The 15687-nt window shown below is 25.2% G+C and overlaps 1 protein-coding gene across 2 annotated transcripts; it reads right to left on the bottom strand.

Annotated features, from left to right (window-relative positions):
- LOC129988569 (uncharacterized) lies at positions 1 to 15467 on the bottom strand. 2 transcript variants are annotated; one of them, XM_056096820.1, is made up of 9 exons: positions 15268 to 15467; positions 13078 to 13271; positions 11572 to 11703; positions 10353 to 10468; positions 9687 to 9783; positions 6655 to 7341; positions 4530 to 4837; positions 1613 to 1752; positions 1 to 493 (listed from the first exon to the last, which is right to left on the bottom strand). In XM_056096820.1, the coding sequence occupies exons 1-9, from the start codon at positions 15401 to 15403 to the stop codon at positions 360 to 362; spliced, it is 1944 nt and encodes a 647-aa protein (XP_055952795.1). In that variant the 5' UTR covers positions 15404 to 15467; the 3' UTR covers positions 1 to 359. The 2 variants fall into 2 exon arrangements, with proteins under 2 accessions (XP_055952795.1, XP_055952796.1); XM_056096821.1 differs by having other exon boundaries at positions 1613 to 1749.
- Between the last annotated feature and the right edge of the window lie 220 nt (positions 15468 to 15687).

The raw sequence follows: 15687 nt of genomic DNA, 5'->3' as shown, positions 1-15687 counted from the left end.
ATGAGTAAAAATAGCAGTGCACATGCCATGACATGATTTTATAAAATACATAAAATTATGATGAATAAATTCAACTTCAAAACAGCAGATATGAATAACTCTTGCCATCAAAAGCCAATAAGACTTTTAAAGCCTTTGACTTCATTCATACACAAATACATTGTGAAAATGTTTATATGACATACTGCTTTATAACAAGCAGTTATACACAATTTACAATTTAATAAAAATTTCTTTGAAATTTCAATTGTAAAAAATATTTAAAAAATTATACAAACATATGTCTAAAATGCATTTATATTTACACTGTACATTGTTAATCCTACCATCTTTGACAGTGAATGGCATTTAAAAGTACATCAATCATCACTAAGATCTTCAACAGTGTGTACAACAAAAATATGTTTTTTCAGTTCTGTAGGAGTTCTAAATGTTGTTTTACACTCTTCACAACGTTTTTTATTTCCTAAATTTATAGTTTTCTGTTGTAAATCTGAAAAAAGTATAAAAATAGTGAGTAGTTATAGACATTCCTCTGTGAAAATATATTACTAAATTTAGAAAATGTAACAAAAGGTAATTATTGCTACACATCTCACTGAGTTAAAAGGCAATATTTTGTAGCTGAGAAATTTTTAATATATAACAGATACTAATATGATTTTACTAAATTTTCATAGCTGATCCCCCCCCCCCGACTTTTAAATATAAATTTGGCTTACTTTGCACTTCAGAATTTTTTTTTACATAGCTTTGTTATGACAATACAAAAGATTTATTACAAATTCAATGACTACATTTTTGACACAAACTTGCATATTGATGAAACAGTTGGCTATAAAAGTTGTCAGAAGGTTACAATCCAATTTATTACATTCATACTTATATTTTAAATTATTTTACATGGACGGAGTATGCTTAACGAGGATCAGTATAATTTATTTTGGTAATACCAATGGTATGTTGATAGATTTCTTATATAATAAAATGTAGAATAAAATTGAATAGTTGAAATGTAAAACAAAATTGAATAATAGTAGTAGAATTTCTTTCAGTAAATAATACATTTACTGAAAGAAATCATATAGAGATGATCAATTACACATTAAAGATGGGAGGGGGGACTAACAGCAATAAAAGTTTTTTTCTTACAACATATAAAATAAAAGAAATTTTACATTAAAATTTTAATATAATATTTGAACAAATATTTAGCTTTCATGTTTGAGATTTATATACATATGAATAAACTTTTATCCTTGAAAAGTGCCTCAAACTTTAATCACTCTGCTTTTCTTAAACAGTTCAGATTATAAAGCATTTTAATAGGTTGCATGTATTGCAATCCTTTCTAAAAATGCTAAATTAATAAACTGTATAACAATTGTGTTCAATTTCATTCATTTTTTTGTAATTTCTCCATTTATTATTTTCATGTTTGTTTCAAGGAAGTCTCTAATTTTTTGGAAAGCTCTACTTCATTTTCACTGAAAAGATGTTAAAATGAAATGCTCTTTAATATTAATAAGAAATTTAAAAATATCCAAATGTAATTTCAGGGTATTTATATTCACATGTTTATTCTATATAAATATATATAAGCAAAACCTACTTTTCTTTTTACTGCTTCTTGTGTTTATTTGAAATAAAGAGCTTTCATCAGAAGACCTTGTCGTAGGAATGTCATTGTCAAAAAGTTTGATGGTTTTCTTTTTGGATCTTGCAGCTCGCTCAGTAGCACTTTTGACACTACTGATAAATAAATAAATAAAAATACAACATTAATTACTAATAAAGCTTGTACAAAACACATAGTCATCATTTCTAATCAAGTGATTAAAAAAAACAATAATTGTAACATGACTTAATGATTGAATGATTTATTTAGTGGAAATGAAGCATTAAACTTGTGTGGTCAATCCAAGTCTATAAATGGGTTACAAATATTTAAGAAAAATTGTTTTCAAATTACAAAATTTTCATTAGAATAAGATTTTTATAATTATCATTGCAATTTGAAATTGAATGTTATTCATTCTAACCAAGTGATTTAAAAAAAAGATTTTCATTATTATTATTATTATTACTATTTAAATGTTGTTCATTCTAATGAACTGATTAAAAAAAACTTAATAAATGCAATATGATTTAACAACTGAATGACTTATTTAGTGGGAACGATTTATTAATAACTGAATGAAAACTACAAATAGAAAATTATGAGAAACGTGACACAAAATCTAGAACATGAATATGTTTTCAATACATTTTTCACATTACTATTATTTTTAAAAAGAAATGTACAGCCTGAATATTTGATTTACAGAGATATTTAATGCAACCTAATCATTGGATTCTGCATTTCAGCATCAGATTTTAAGTTTTTCAACATACGATCTATTAAATCTATGTGCAATGTCTATCTATGTTTCAATACATTTTTCACATTGCTATTATTTTTAAAAAGAAATGTACAGCTTGAATATTTGATTTACAGAGATATTTAATGCAACCTAATCATTGGATTCTGCATTTCAGCATCAGATTTTAAGTTTTTCAACATACGATCTATTAAATCAATGTGCGATTTTTAAAAGTTATAGGCTATTAAGTAAACGTGGTACTGTGCTTTTATAAAACAATTTCTATTTAATACATTTAATATTTTATTGACTTCAGAATTTTAAAAAAAAAAATTGTTTAAAAATGCTTATTTCCAAAATAATCTTTGGTTTAGGGCTTCAGTAGCATGAAAATTATATCACCTTTTTGTATCGCTGAATTAAAATTTATTTTTGCTATTTACAAGATTCAAAACTTAAAAAGGAAGGAACACAGTCATTTCATACTCCAAATGATGTAAAAATTTAAAAGCAACCAAAGAACACAATTTGCTTTTCTTTTTTCAATCACATATATTTACAAAGCCAAACAAATTCTAAATTGTATATAAATTTTATGGGCAGCCAGAATTTTGAAGAAAATGTAACATAATACAAATAAATATTTATAAAATTCATATATCTGCAGACAGAAAGTCCTTTATAAATTAAAAAAATTTCGAATAGTGAGAAAAATAATAATAACCATTCCTGTTTCTAAAAATCATAAGAAAGATTTTGTTCGTTAAATGTAAAATAAATTCGATGATTCTTTATATTGTCTTTTATCTTGCATTCCTTTCCAATTATCATGTCAAAAATGGGCATACACCAACCCATCCACATACTTATATGGCACAGTTTTGAAATATATTTGGCATCTTAAAATAACACAATTAAAAATGTTAATCAACAAGACTTGAAAATGGGGTAGCAATCAAATGTAAGTTCATAGCTTGTTTTAAATTTTTTTAAAGAGTCCAAAAGTTTTAAGAACTTTTAAAATAGAAACAAAACTAAATAATCTTTTAAAAGTATTTCAGAGAATAATTATAATGAATAATAATTAGAGATGAAGCATTCCTTGAATATAATAAACAGATTTTAGATAAATTTCTTGTTTATATATTTCTACAAGTATCTGAAATTTCTGAACAATATTAATTTTGGGTATACAATGAAAAAAAAAAAAATGTAAAAATTACACACACACCCCTTTCTCCTATCCATTTTACTTTACATTTTGTTATTCGTGATTTCCACAGCAGAAGCTTTATGTAAAATCAAAAATTCGTTATTTATTAGAGCATTTATTGAATCAAGTTGCATAAAATATAATCATTTTCCATTTAGACCATTTTAGCAGATCTGTGTCTTACTAAAGGTTTACAAATAAGCTGTGTGGCCCTGATTTGAATGGATATCCTGTTCATATTAAACAAAACTTGCCTTAAAATAAAGCTGATTTATTGGATTAATAATATAGAGAGTGTAAAAGATCATAAAATAATTTTCCTTGAATTTATTTTTTTTAAAAAAAATAATATTTCATATTTGTTTCATTTCCTACAGACACGTGCCGAAAATTATATTTTTGCAGATTTCATTTCCAAAAAGATTTAATTTATTTTTAGTTGGAGCTTTAATCAAAAGCTAATTTTTTCCCATGAATGTGAAACGTGCTCGTGCAGCTTAAATTTCATTTTTATTTTGTACGAAAAAAATCGTTGAAAAATATAGTTAAAATATTTATTTAAAAATAGAAATTTAATTTTAAGGTTAAAACATTGGTATCATTTAAAAGATAAATTTTTGATGTTTAACTTCATGTAAAAATCTTTTTTGTGCGGTAATATTTTCGGAAGTTATAGCAGAAACACACCAAAATTTCGCTTAATTTTTAAATAAATAAAATTCTAATTAAAAATTCGAAAAAATAACCCCCAGGTGCACATTCCCGGCCTCCAAGGTATAAATTTGCCAAATTTGGGAGCTGTAGGTTAAATGGTCTGGCCTGTAGAGCGCCAACACACACACACATACAGCTTTATTATAAGTATAGATTTACACTAATAAGATGTAGTAATATTTTGTACCCTCCCTTATACAAAGAATTTTCAAAAGTGTCAAAAATTTTATAATAAATACCTGGCTGCATTTGGGGCGAACCCAAATCGGCGTAAAGTCACTTGTTTAGGAGCTTCAGGCTCTTCACTAATTCTAGCCAAAATTCTACTCATTGGTTTATTTTTAGCAGTAGATTTTGTTGTTTTTAATCGTTTTTTTGGTGGTAAGATATGGGAATCCTTTGCAGGCACAGCTTTGTTTCTTGATTTTGTAAGAACAAATGTAGGATCATCTTCTTGACTGTTTGTTGGAGCAGTTGTTATGGAAGAATTAAATGATTCATTATCTGAAAGTAACACAGCACGAGCAGGATTCTTGTCAACGTAGTCCTACAATAAATAAATATATAATAACATAAATAAAAACAAAACAAAGAATTAGATCATCTAATAATACAATGTTGGAAAAATAAACAGATATTTAAGAATAAATTTAAGCATAAGAGGGAAAATTTTGATTTTTGATAGTAACTATTATTAACATTTTTTCATAAATTATTGTAATTTAAAACCATTAGAAAAATAATTTTTATTTTATTTTAATTCAAACTATAAAGAACTTTTTATTTTTTTAATTAAGAACCATTAATTTTTTAAATTCTAACATCTAGCTATATAAGATTCAGATTAAATAAAGATATCTAAACCTACTGAATAAAAATATTGATAATGTTCAGAATTTAAATGCCATTTCAGATATGTAATGCACTGTTGCCATGGAAGAATTATATCACTATAGCATTTAAACAACTACTTGTAATATTAAAAAATCAACAGAAGTGGTCTATCGAAAACCTTTTAGAACTTTCTAATAAAAGTGTTAGCCCGCTCCTACTATATAAAATTATAAAGTTTGTATAAGGCCACAAATATCTTGCATTTCATTGCTGAAAAATAATTATGAAATGCAGATCAATGTTATAAATTCTTACCAAATTTAGCATGTGACCTTTGCTGATTAACACTTGTCATGTGGTAAGTATATGAAAATCGAATTTGTATTTTGGTTGCCTCTATGCAGACCAATTGAAACCAAAATTTGACATGTAATCATTAGATCACAGGCTAAATTTCATTTATTAGTAATAGCATATAAAAGTACCAATTGTCAGATGGGCAACCATTTGACAGATTTGGTTCAAAATCTCATAAGAATCTACATTTCAGATACTAAATTTGAGCACCAAATTTTATTTAACTAGTTCTTTATATTTTATAGTTATCATGTTCATTTATTCTGAGACAGTTGATCTTTGAATGGACAGAAAAATACAAATTTAGTGTAAAGTCCACATCTCAAACTTCATCCATATAGCCAAAAGTATTTTTGAGCTATCATGTTAACAGATAGACAAATATAATTTCAAAACTGAAAATACAGCTGTTTCCTTTTTGGTGTTATGGCTACAGTGTTTAATTTTTGTAACTATATTTCCCTCTTTTGTTTAGACAATTTTAAATTTTCTGTCCCCCCCCCCTTTCTTTCCCAGTGTTGCAGCAACCTTGTTTTCAAACTCAGGGGGGGGGGTCTAAAACATGGAGATTAGTAAAAAACTTGAATTAAATTTTTTAATGATTACAATATTTTCTCTTTGTATACAGGAAAGTAAAAATGCTGAAAAGAATATTATATTTATGAACTATAAAAAATAAATTAATAATCGAATTTAGTTATATTCCTTAATTTTAATGAACTACCAGGTAAAAAAATATACAATAAAATTACCAATTTCACACAAGTATGCAAATTATATTAGCATAGAGTTACATTCACCAAAAACTACAAAATTACATAGGCATTCTATACAAGGCTAAATTAAAGTATTTTCAAATACAGGCAATTTTCACTAAAAAGGCACATTTCATAGCAAATTTTTTGCAAATGAAAAAAATCTAATACGTAAAAATAGACTTAAAAATAGTGTATAAAATAACAAACATCTATTATTGTAGTATTTTCAGGGTTTTAATTAGAAAGAAATGGGTCTACTGAATTTTTATTTTGATGCAGAATTGAAATATTTTAAATAAAATGACAAAGATTTTAAAAATGCCACATCATGCTTTAAATTGCAATAAATAAACAAATACTGCATTTACATTTTCTAAAAATCCCTCTGTTACTCAGAAAAACATGGAACACTTACACTTTTAAACATGGTTGGTGTTAAGAACTTAAGATCTGCATTTTTATCACAATCACTAGTATCTTCATCGTCACAGTTAACAAAAGAATTTTGCACAGGACTATCTACAACCACTTTAGGAGTTCTGGTCTTTTTTGATACAGAGGGAGAGTCATCCTCAGAAAAATCATCCTCTAATCGAAATTCTTCTAGAAGCTTCTTCCAGCGTCTCTTATTTCGAGATGTGCTTGTAGCAGAGGTGATTTCTGATGAATCAGAATCTGATGAGCATAGAGAAACTGGATCAATGTCATGCATGAATGGTTTCTTAGAAAAGTTTGTGGTGCCAATCTGTGGTTCTGTAGAAGGTTTAAAGAAGTATGATTTGGTTGGATTCAAAAGTCCTAAGTCCTGTACGTCATCTGATACTTTATATTGCTGAACATCTTCCAGAGGTTCTTCAGGACTAGATGGATTGAAAGAATCATGTAATGAGATATTGGCAGGTTCTAGGTGAGGTGGCGAAGGTGATGAAAGAGCCGGATTGAATGTAAATGATCGTGTAGTATTATCAGGCTCAATGTGATGCACTGGACTAGGCAATTTAAAATGGCTGGATACATGTGCAGATTGTGGTGGTGTCAACTGTCTAGGAGGAACTTGATATGGTTGTATAGACAAACTCTGAGATTGTGAATCAATGTCAGTCTGAAATTAAATAAGATATTACTTATTTGAGAAACAAATATTTATATAATCAAACTTCGCTCAATGAACCATTCGCATAACAAGCAATATTTCACAAAATGAGTGACGAAGTGACATTACGATGTTTGCCTATGTCTTGAATGAATTTTTGAAATGTTGATGAATTTTTTAAAATTAAATTAAAAGAGGAGCTGTAAAATATACAATTAATTGAAGTTTCAATAAATAAATAAAAATGAAAGACATTATGGTAAATGATATTGTTTCGAATTGCAATATAAGGGAGAAGTTTTTTAATAACAAGCAAGGTCAAATACAAATATAGCTAAGAACTGCATTCTGTGTCACAGCAAGAAGTTGAGGATAAGATTAGTAGCAGAGGAGGATATAACTGCTTCAATATAGCATCAACTTTACAATTAAAGAAGTAAGATGCTGAAAGCATGGGAAATTGAAGCATCAAATATTGAGAAGTATCACCCTAATAAGGCAGTAGGTATGTATGCAATAAAATTATTTAACAATAATGCTATGTCACATTTTTGCCAAATTTCGAAGCATAAACAAAATCAAATATATTTTGATAACATTCTTATAATTTATTATAAATAATAAATTATATTATTATAAATGTGTTTGAATATTTTCTTTCCCTGAATGGAATGCAATATTCCATTTCACATTAATCCTATGGGGGAAATTGTTTTCCTTAAAGAATATTTCGCATCACAAGTAGGATTCAGGAACAATTTATGGAATAAGAAAAGTACACATGTAAAATAAAATAGAACTGTATTTTATGAACGTCTTCAATATAAAATTAAAATCTGCTAAACGATACATATAAAGGAAATACATTCATAAATAAAATTTTGTCTTTAACAAATATCTGCAGGGGAAAAAAAAAAAAAAAAAAAAATGCAAAAGCAAACCTAGCAACTATTTTGAGAGGCAAATTAGTTGCTAGATATGAGAAGTTAACACATTGGATAGTCAATGTAATATTGCAAAAATTTTATTCAATATTTTTATAATAAAATTTTTTCCCACCATAAATTTTAAAAAAATAGATGTATAAATTAATTAGTGAATTTGGAGTTATCTTAGATTCTGATTTTTCATTTATTTGTTACATGCATAGAAGGTATAGTTTAAAATCTCTGGATAAATTCATTTTTTTAAAACAACATTATTTCATGCTGCTTAGAATTATAAACAATTGCAATAAAATAAAAATTTGTCATCTTTAATCAGAAGGAAAAATATATTATGTCCAAGTCACTTTCTAAGAATAACTAAATGTGCAGCCTGAATTTTAAAAATTGATATATTATAAAATACAGTTTCAATCCAAATGCTGGGCATGATTATAAACATAAATCCGGAAATTGAGAATTACAATTATAAAATTATTACAAAAAATCAACATATTTATTCATTATGAAATAAATCTTTAATTATAAATTTACTTCTAAAAATGCTAAACTTTAAAAATAGTTATTAATTTCATTGCATTGGTTATAAAAAAAGCTTTTAATATTAAAATAAAATTGATAACCATGCAAAAGGTATACATTAAATATGAAACAAATTTTTGAACATATATAGAAATATACATTAATGGTGAATGAAATATGGAATACTATAAATGTCATATATGACAAGATCACTTTTAAAGACTTTTTTTTTTAAATAAAAAGATTGCAAGTTTTACATTAGATTATAATAGTAAACTGATTAACATTATAATAAGGTGTATTTAGCAATAAAAAATGGATTCAAATGTACAGAAATGATTTTTTTAAAAAAAAGAGTTTCAATTAGAATAAAGAGTTATAAATTAATTTATTTCATTACACAATTAAAATGAATTTAAAGCCTTTAGATAATATTTGGAGTAGATCTGAGCAATGATCATAATAGAGACACACAACTTATATATTCAATTGTAAGTTGCTCAAAATTTTTATCAGTTACAACTACAGAGAGTTGCTGTTCCTCAAATTCAATGGAGATTCAGGATATTACTTGTACAAGCAAATCAATATCAAATAACTGTGAAGAAGGGGAGGGTATCAAACCCATGTGATTCAAAAGAATTTATTTCAAAAAGATAGATAAATTTAATAAGCTAAAGAAATTAAATTCCAAAATGGGATGGTAAAAAAAAAAAAAAAAAAAATGCTAACAGCAATTGAAATTAACAATAAAAATTTCTTGAAATATTTTATAATTATTTACATTTATAAACAAAAAATAATTCAGATTGGTAGTACTAATCTTAAAAAATAGAGGAAGTGATTTTATCAAGAAGAAATAACCATATTACCTAGAAAATTATTTACCTCTGTTTCTGAATTATTTAAAAGGAATATTCTTTTAAGTGATTTATCTTCATACAATGTCCGTGCAATCACTTTAGCCTCCTCAGAGGTTATTTTTCTAAAAAAGTTAAATTTATTAGTATAAATACATAAATTAATGCCACATCATATTTATAAAAACATGTCATTTAAAAACAACTTTTTATCACAGAATGATGAAATATACAAAGCTTTAATTTAATATAGAATGACACAAATTGAGTTGCAAAGTTCATTCAGATTAAAATGCACTACTTATAATCGTGTTTAGCAGAGATATTTGCATTTCAAATATTACAGTGAAAACAGAAAAATTTAACAATTTGCCTTAGAAAAATTAAGGTTGAAAAATATGCAAATATCTATCAACAGTGAATTCCTCTTTCAGATACAATATTTACTTCACAAAATAAGAAAGAATTACTGCTCCAATTTTTTTTTAATTGATGTAATAAAATAATAGGTAATATACATAAAAGGACTCTACATACTACACTAAAAAACAAGGAACATTTTCTATACTATATGCAGAATGCAAATTAAAAAATTAAACCAGATAAAATATGTAGCTGAGGAAAAAAATAAATGCAAAATTCATTTCCACAACATTTAAAAAGAAAAAAGCAAAATAATTATAGCAGGACTTACTCTTCGTGTAAACAATCTACCACTTTCTGGAACAGTTCTACATTTTCAATATTTTTCTTAATGTCTGCTTTTAATAACTGAGCTTGATATTCAGCTTGAAGCCAAGTTTGAATAACCTGATCAAAATATCATAATGTTTTAAAAATGAATACTGATAATATTTCAGGACATATTTTTGGCATAATATCTTTCATGGCAGTAAAATTCAATTATTTTTCAATGTGGTTTAAAAATAATTTTAAAAACCACTTAGATTTCATGTATATTTCTAAAGTCAGCTATCTAATAGATGCAAAACATAGAAATATTTAATGTATATAAATTCATATGTTTACTTTTGTATCACTAAGCTTTAAAAAAAAAAAACTGTATAAAGAATAATATTTAACACACATCTTTTATGTTACATTTTGAACAAAAATTAAATTTCTAAAAAGGGAAATTTAAGAAAAATATTTTAATTTCATAAGATTTAAAGTCCGTTCAATTATGTACAGATATAAAAAAAGATCGATGGAATAATCTGAAACATTTATATAGCAGTTTGTTTCTATTTCAATGTCACCTACAACAATAAGGAATAAAAATGATTTCTGTGCCATGCATGCTGGTTTTTTTTTTTATATAGAGATTGTCAACAATGTTGGTGTCGATAAATTTCAAATAAATTTTGTCTTTTTCATTTTCCTATGTTTCTCATTAAAGCCAATTCACTAATATTTATATATATATATATTGTATGACTAGATTTATTTTGTTATTGTGAAAATGAAAGCTTGTAATCAATTTTCACTCATTCTCTAATATGTTAGAATATTAAAATTTCATTATTGGTAAAATTATTAATTTAATCAAATTTTCATTCTGTAACTCATGCACCAGCTGGAAGAGAATTTATGGGGAAAAAATTGACAGTTAAAATTGTTTATATTTTGAAAATAAAATATAAACTATTAACATTAAATATATAAATATAACAGAAGATTTGTTTAAAAATGTTTTTATTAAATTTAATTTTTCAGTAATAAGTGTGTATTAATGCATATGAACAAGAATATAAGTGATTGTAGAAATGATTATTAAACTCTAATAAAGTTATATTAAATTACTAATTTTGTAAGAATATATTATGCCAAAGCACAAAGAAAAAAAAGAAGAAACATTTATTTTACTAATTAAATAAAACAAGTTATAATGAATTTAAAAATACATAACTTACCTGTAAAAGATTTGGTAATGGTAGATTTTTACATGCTTCAGCATTAAATTTATTTACTTCTCGGGTCATAGTTATAAGAATTTTTTCTCGTTTTTGAGGATCTTTACTTTCCTCAAAAGAATTTAAAAGTCTCTAAAGGAAAGATAGAAAATAATCAAATATAATTAAAATGATAAATCATAGGTTGCCTTTATACAAATACTAATTTTTTAAAAAATAAATAAATTAAATAAAATACATAAATCTAAAAGGTATAAATACCAAAAATTTAATTTACAAAAAACGTAAAAGATTTTCAGGAGATTTGAAAAATGAAATAATTATTAATTCCTTATACATAAATTTATATAATGAATGAATAAGATCATTTAGAAAGAGTAAAATTACATTTACATATATACATCCCATTATTTTTTAGAAAACGGAAGAGTTCAAATACAAGATACAAAAAAAATTGTGATGCAGTAAAAATAAATAAATAAATAAAATTACAGATTTATGGGTGGGAAAACATAGACATTAAAATACATAAAACATAAATTAAATACCAGATGCTAATGGGTGAAATTTTCGTACTAATTTATAAAATAAATGTAATCAATAGAATTTTCAAAATAAAATCAATAGATCATTTTTGCATGAATAGGTAGCTAAGATTTACAATTTGAATAATGTCAAAATATTATCAATTGGTTTAAATATAAATATTTCAAATTTTTTTGTGTAATATTATAATTTAGATTTTTAGTAAATAATTAAATACTAACAGAAATAGAAAGACAATTATTAATGCACTTTTAATTAATCTTGTCAATGATCCACTAGGCATATCACAGAAGCTCATTCTCTTAATTTTTAGGCAGTTCTAAAAAGGGAAACATTAACTTCCACAAACTTATTGTACTCTAGTATTTTTTTTTTTTTTTTAACATGGCAAACTTTAAAAGAACCAAGTATTGAATCAGTATTCTTCAAGAACCAAAAATTAGAATTGAAATTAAATTTTATCTTTCTCTTAAGATTGATACAGATGCTATATCAGCACAATTATTTATTCTTTACAAATTGATAACTTGCAAAATAATAAGTAACTCATCTAAAAATTGACAGAAATTATATGTCTAATATTCAGGGAAGAATTTTTCTGTTACCACTTCTGTCAAAATCTCTGCTTTAATAGATAACTTAATGATTTTTTCCAGATTCAAATTTATAGTCATGTTAAAAAAATAACAATTAACCTCCTTCCTGCCACGGGCGTATATATACGTCTCCCTAAGTCAATGTGTTAACTGCCCCTGGCGTATATATACGTCTCCCTAAGTCAATGTGTTAACTGCCCCTGGCGTATATATACGTCTCACAACTATATATGTGGCAATGGGGACCGAATCTCACAAGTTATCCTCGGCAGGTAAGGGGTTAAATAAAATTGAATGAAAATTAATACTGAAAAAAATGACAAACAAATAGTTTAAAAAATAATTTAGTATAAAAGTTTTGTACCTGTAAGTCAAAAAGCAAATTAGCCACAGCTGATTTCAATTCCGGGCATTTTTCTATGACTTTTTTGGATAATTCTTGAATAAAGGGCATTCTTGCAATTGTTCGAATAGTCCTGGCTTCCATAACAAATCTGGCAACCATCTCATGTTTAGTGATATCACTAGCAGCTTTTTCAGTTCTTTCAACAACCATATCTTAAAAAATAAAATCAAGATAAATAGTTAAACATTGAACAGATATGAATAGTATGTAATACAACATAAATGAAAATTTAAATTTTTTTTAACATGCAACTTTTTTGCAACATTGTATTAAAAGTATACGTATATATATATACGTACTATTTTCATAAAATAGATTTAAAGGTGGTGCAGATTAAATATAATTTAATCTGATTATTTTCAGTATTATTTAATAGATTATTTCTGGCTAGCAAGTTACATAGAATTTGAATAGCTATTTCCTAGCAATTATATTTTATACATCAAAATTTTGACAGAATTAATGATTCATTCTTAATTTATTTTTGAATTAATTAATATCATAAACAAGAGACTATAATTTGCCAAAAACATTTAAATCAAAACCACACAATTTAGAAAATAATACAAACCACCACTAATTGTCTCTTTATAAAATCAGGGCATGCCCTTGCCCAACAAAAATAACCTAAAAAGGTTTATTAACACTGAAATAAATATATCCTTTTTACCTTGTATATACTTAAATGTTTTTTAATACTTATTCCTTGAACTGATAGTCATAAATTAATAGAACTACTGATACGAGTTTCAGACAATTCTGATTTTATTAAAACCACCAGAATCCTCTGACTTATTTTGATCTTTATCCATATTAAATTCTTTACCACTTCTTAGTTAATTTAGATTAACAAATTATTAGATTAACAAACTTTTTATACCAAATTAAGGCAAAAATAAGAGCAAGAAAAAGTATACTTACATAGTTAAATAAATATTTTGAAAGGATTAATTATTTCATATAGGTTTTGCTACATATTATTTGCTGAAAATTAGCTAACATATCTATTTAATTGACAAGATGATGAACTGACATAACAATTAGTATGCTTGCATATTTTACATTATTATTATGTGAGAATACGATTATATTTTGAGAATGTAAGTGTGGTGTCAGACAAAAGAAAGAGACTGAAAATGAAAAAGAAATAAGTGATAAAAACTTTTACTTTTTATTTTGAAAATGATTACATGCTGGTGGTCCAAAATTTACAAGCTTGATGAAAACAAATTAAATAAATAAATGGTCAGGATCCAAAATTTATTACCAAGTCATAAGCATTATTTTTTTTTTACAATATTAAAACAATAAATGCATTTTCTGAGAAATGATATTTTTGAAGAAAACAGTTAAATGTAGCAATGATTTCTCAAAAAAAATTATTCAAATATCAATATGAAATTTTCCAGGATTGTACTCTGAAATTTATATTTCCCTGTAAAAAACTGTAGTCTAAATAAATTATAAGTAACATCTTCATGTTTTTCCATGTAAATAAAGTGCATTTTTTCCCCTTTAAAAAATTATAAGTTTAGTAACTTTGTTCACATATACTTCAAAATCATTTTGAATTATAAGAAATATTTTAGGACATAACTATTGTAAAGTTGAACTCCTGCAAGGACTCATGAATATTCAGATAAATATTGTCTCTTGCTGTTAGCATAAGACTAATTTTACAGTTATTTTTCAACAAATTTCTCAATTTTTAAAAAAAAAAAATATTTTGAAACTTTCATCTTACAATAATTTTATACTTTTAAATATTTCTGAATAACTTTCAATAAAAGTGCATAAAATATTTTTAAAAAGAAAATTTTGATAAATTTATAATAAAACATATCAAATAAATTATGCTTTATAATCAGTTAGTTTTTACACAACATTTGGATCATATTTGAGATAAAAAGTCAATGATTTGTTAGTAAACTTTTTATCAACTTTAATTTTCATAAACAAAAGCAATGTTTAAAAAATATCAATTTGTTTAAGTTTTGGCGCCAAAACTATTTGTAAAATGAAATACACAAGAAAAAAGAAAATATAAATTATTCAGATTATGCTGATGAAAATATACATATTATTATATGTATGAAAAAAAGTTTTTAAAATATCTGAGAAAATAGGTGAGATTTCATGAAATCCTACTTCTTAAAAAAGTCAAAACATCAGGTTCCCAAGTTTCATTTTCATTTTGTTCACACATATATCTGCAAAAATCCCAACTAACAAACTGAGACACAAGTAACCATGATAATTTGATATTATTTTCAAATTCACACATCACGCAAATCTTTATTCGGATTCGGAAACAATCAAGATATCATTTTGCCTTGCGTTTAAAAATTTAAAAGTAGATGGTAAACGAAAATATACACATTAAGTTGAGTTGCATACCAGCAAAAAAGGAACCCAAAATCCTTCTTAGTTAATTTAAACTTTTATTTAAAAAAAAAGGATGAAATTTATTTTATCAAAATGCTATAAAAATATTTACGCTTTACATTTAAATATAATAAATTTAAAAAAATGGATTCAGTGAAATTATCAAGGCAATAAGAGGAACTG

Source organism: Argiope bruennichi, chromosome 10 (assembly GCF_947563725.1).
Source record: "Argiope bruennichi chromosome 10, qqArgBrue1.1, whole genome shotgun sequence".
NCBI lineage: Eukaryota > Metazoa > Arthropoda > Arachnida > Araneae > Araneidae > Argiope > Argiope bruennichi.
This window is presented reverse-complemented; position numbering and strand designations above follow the sequence as displayed.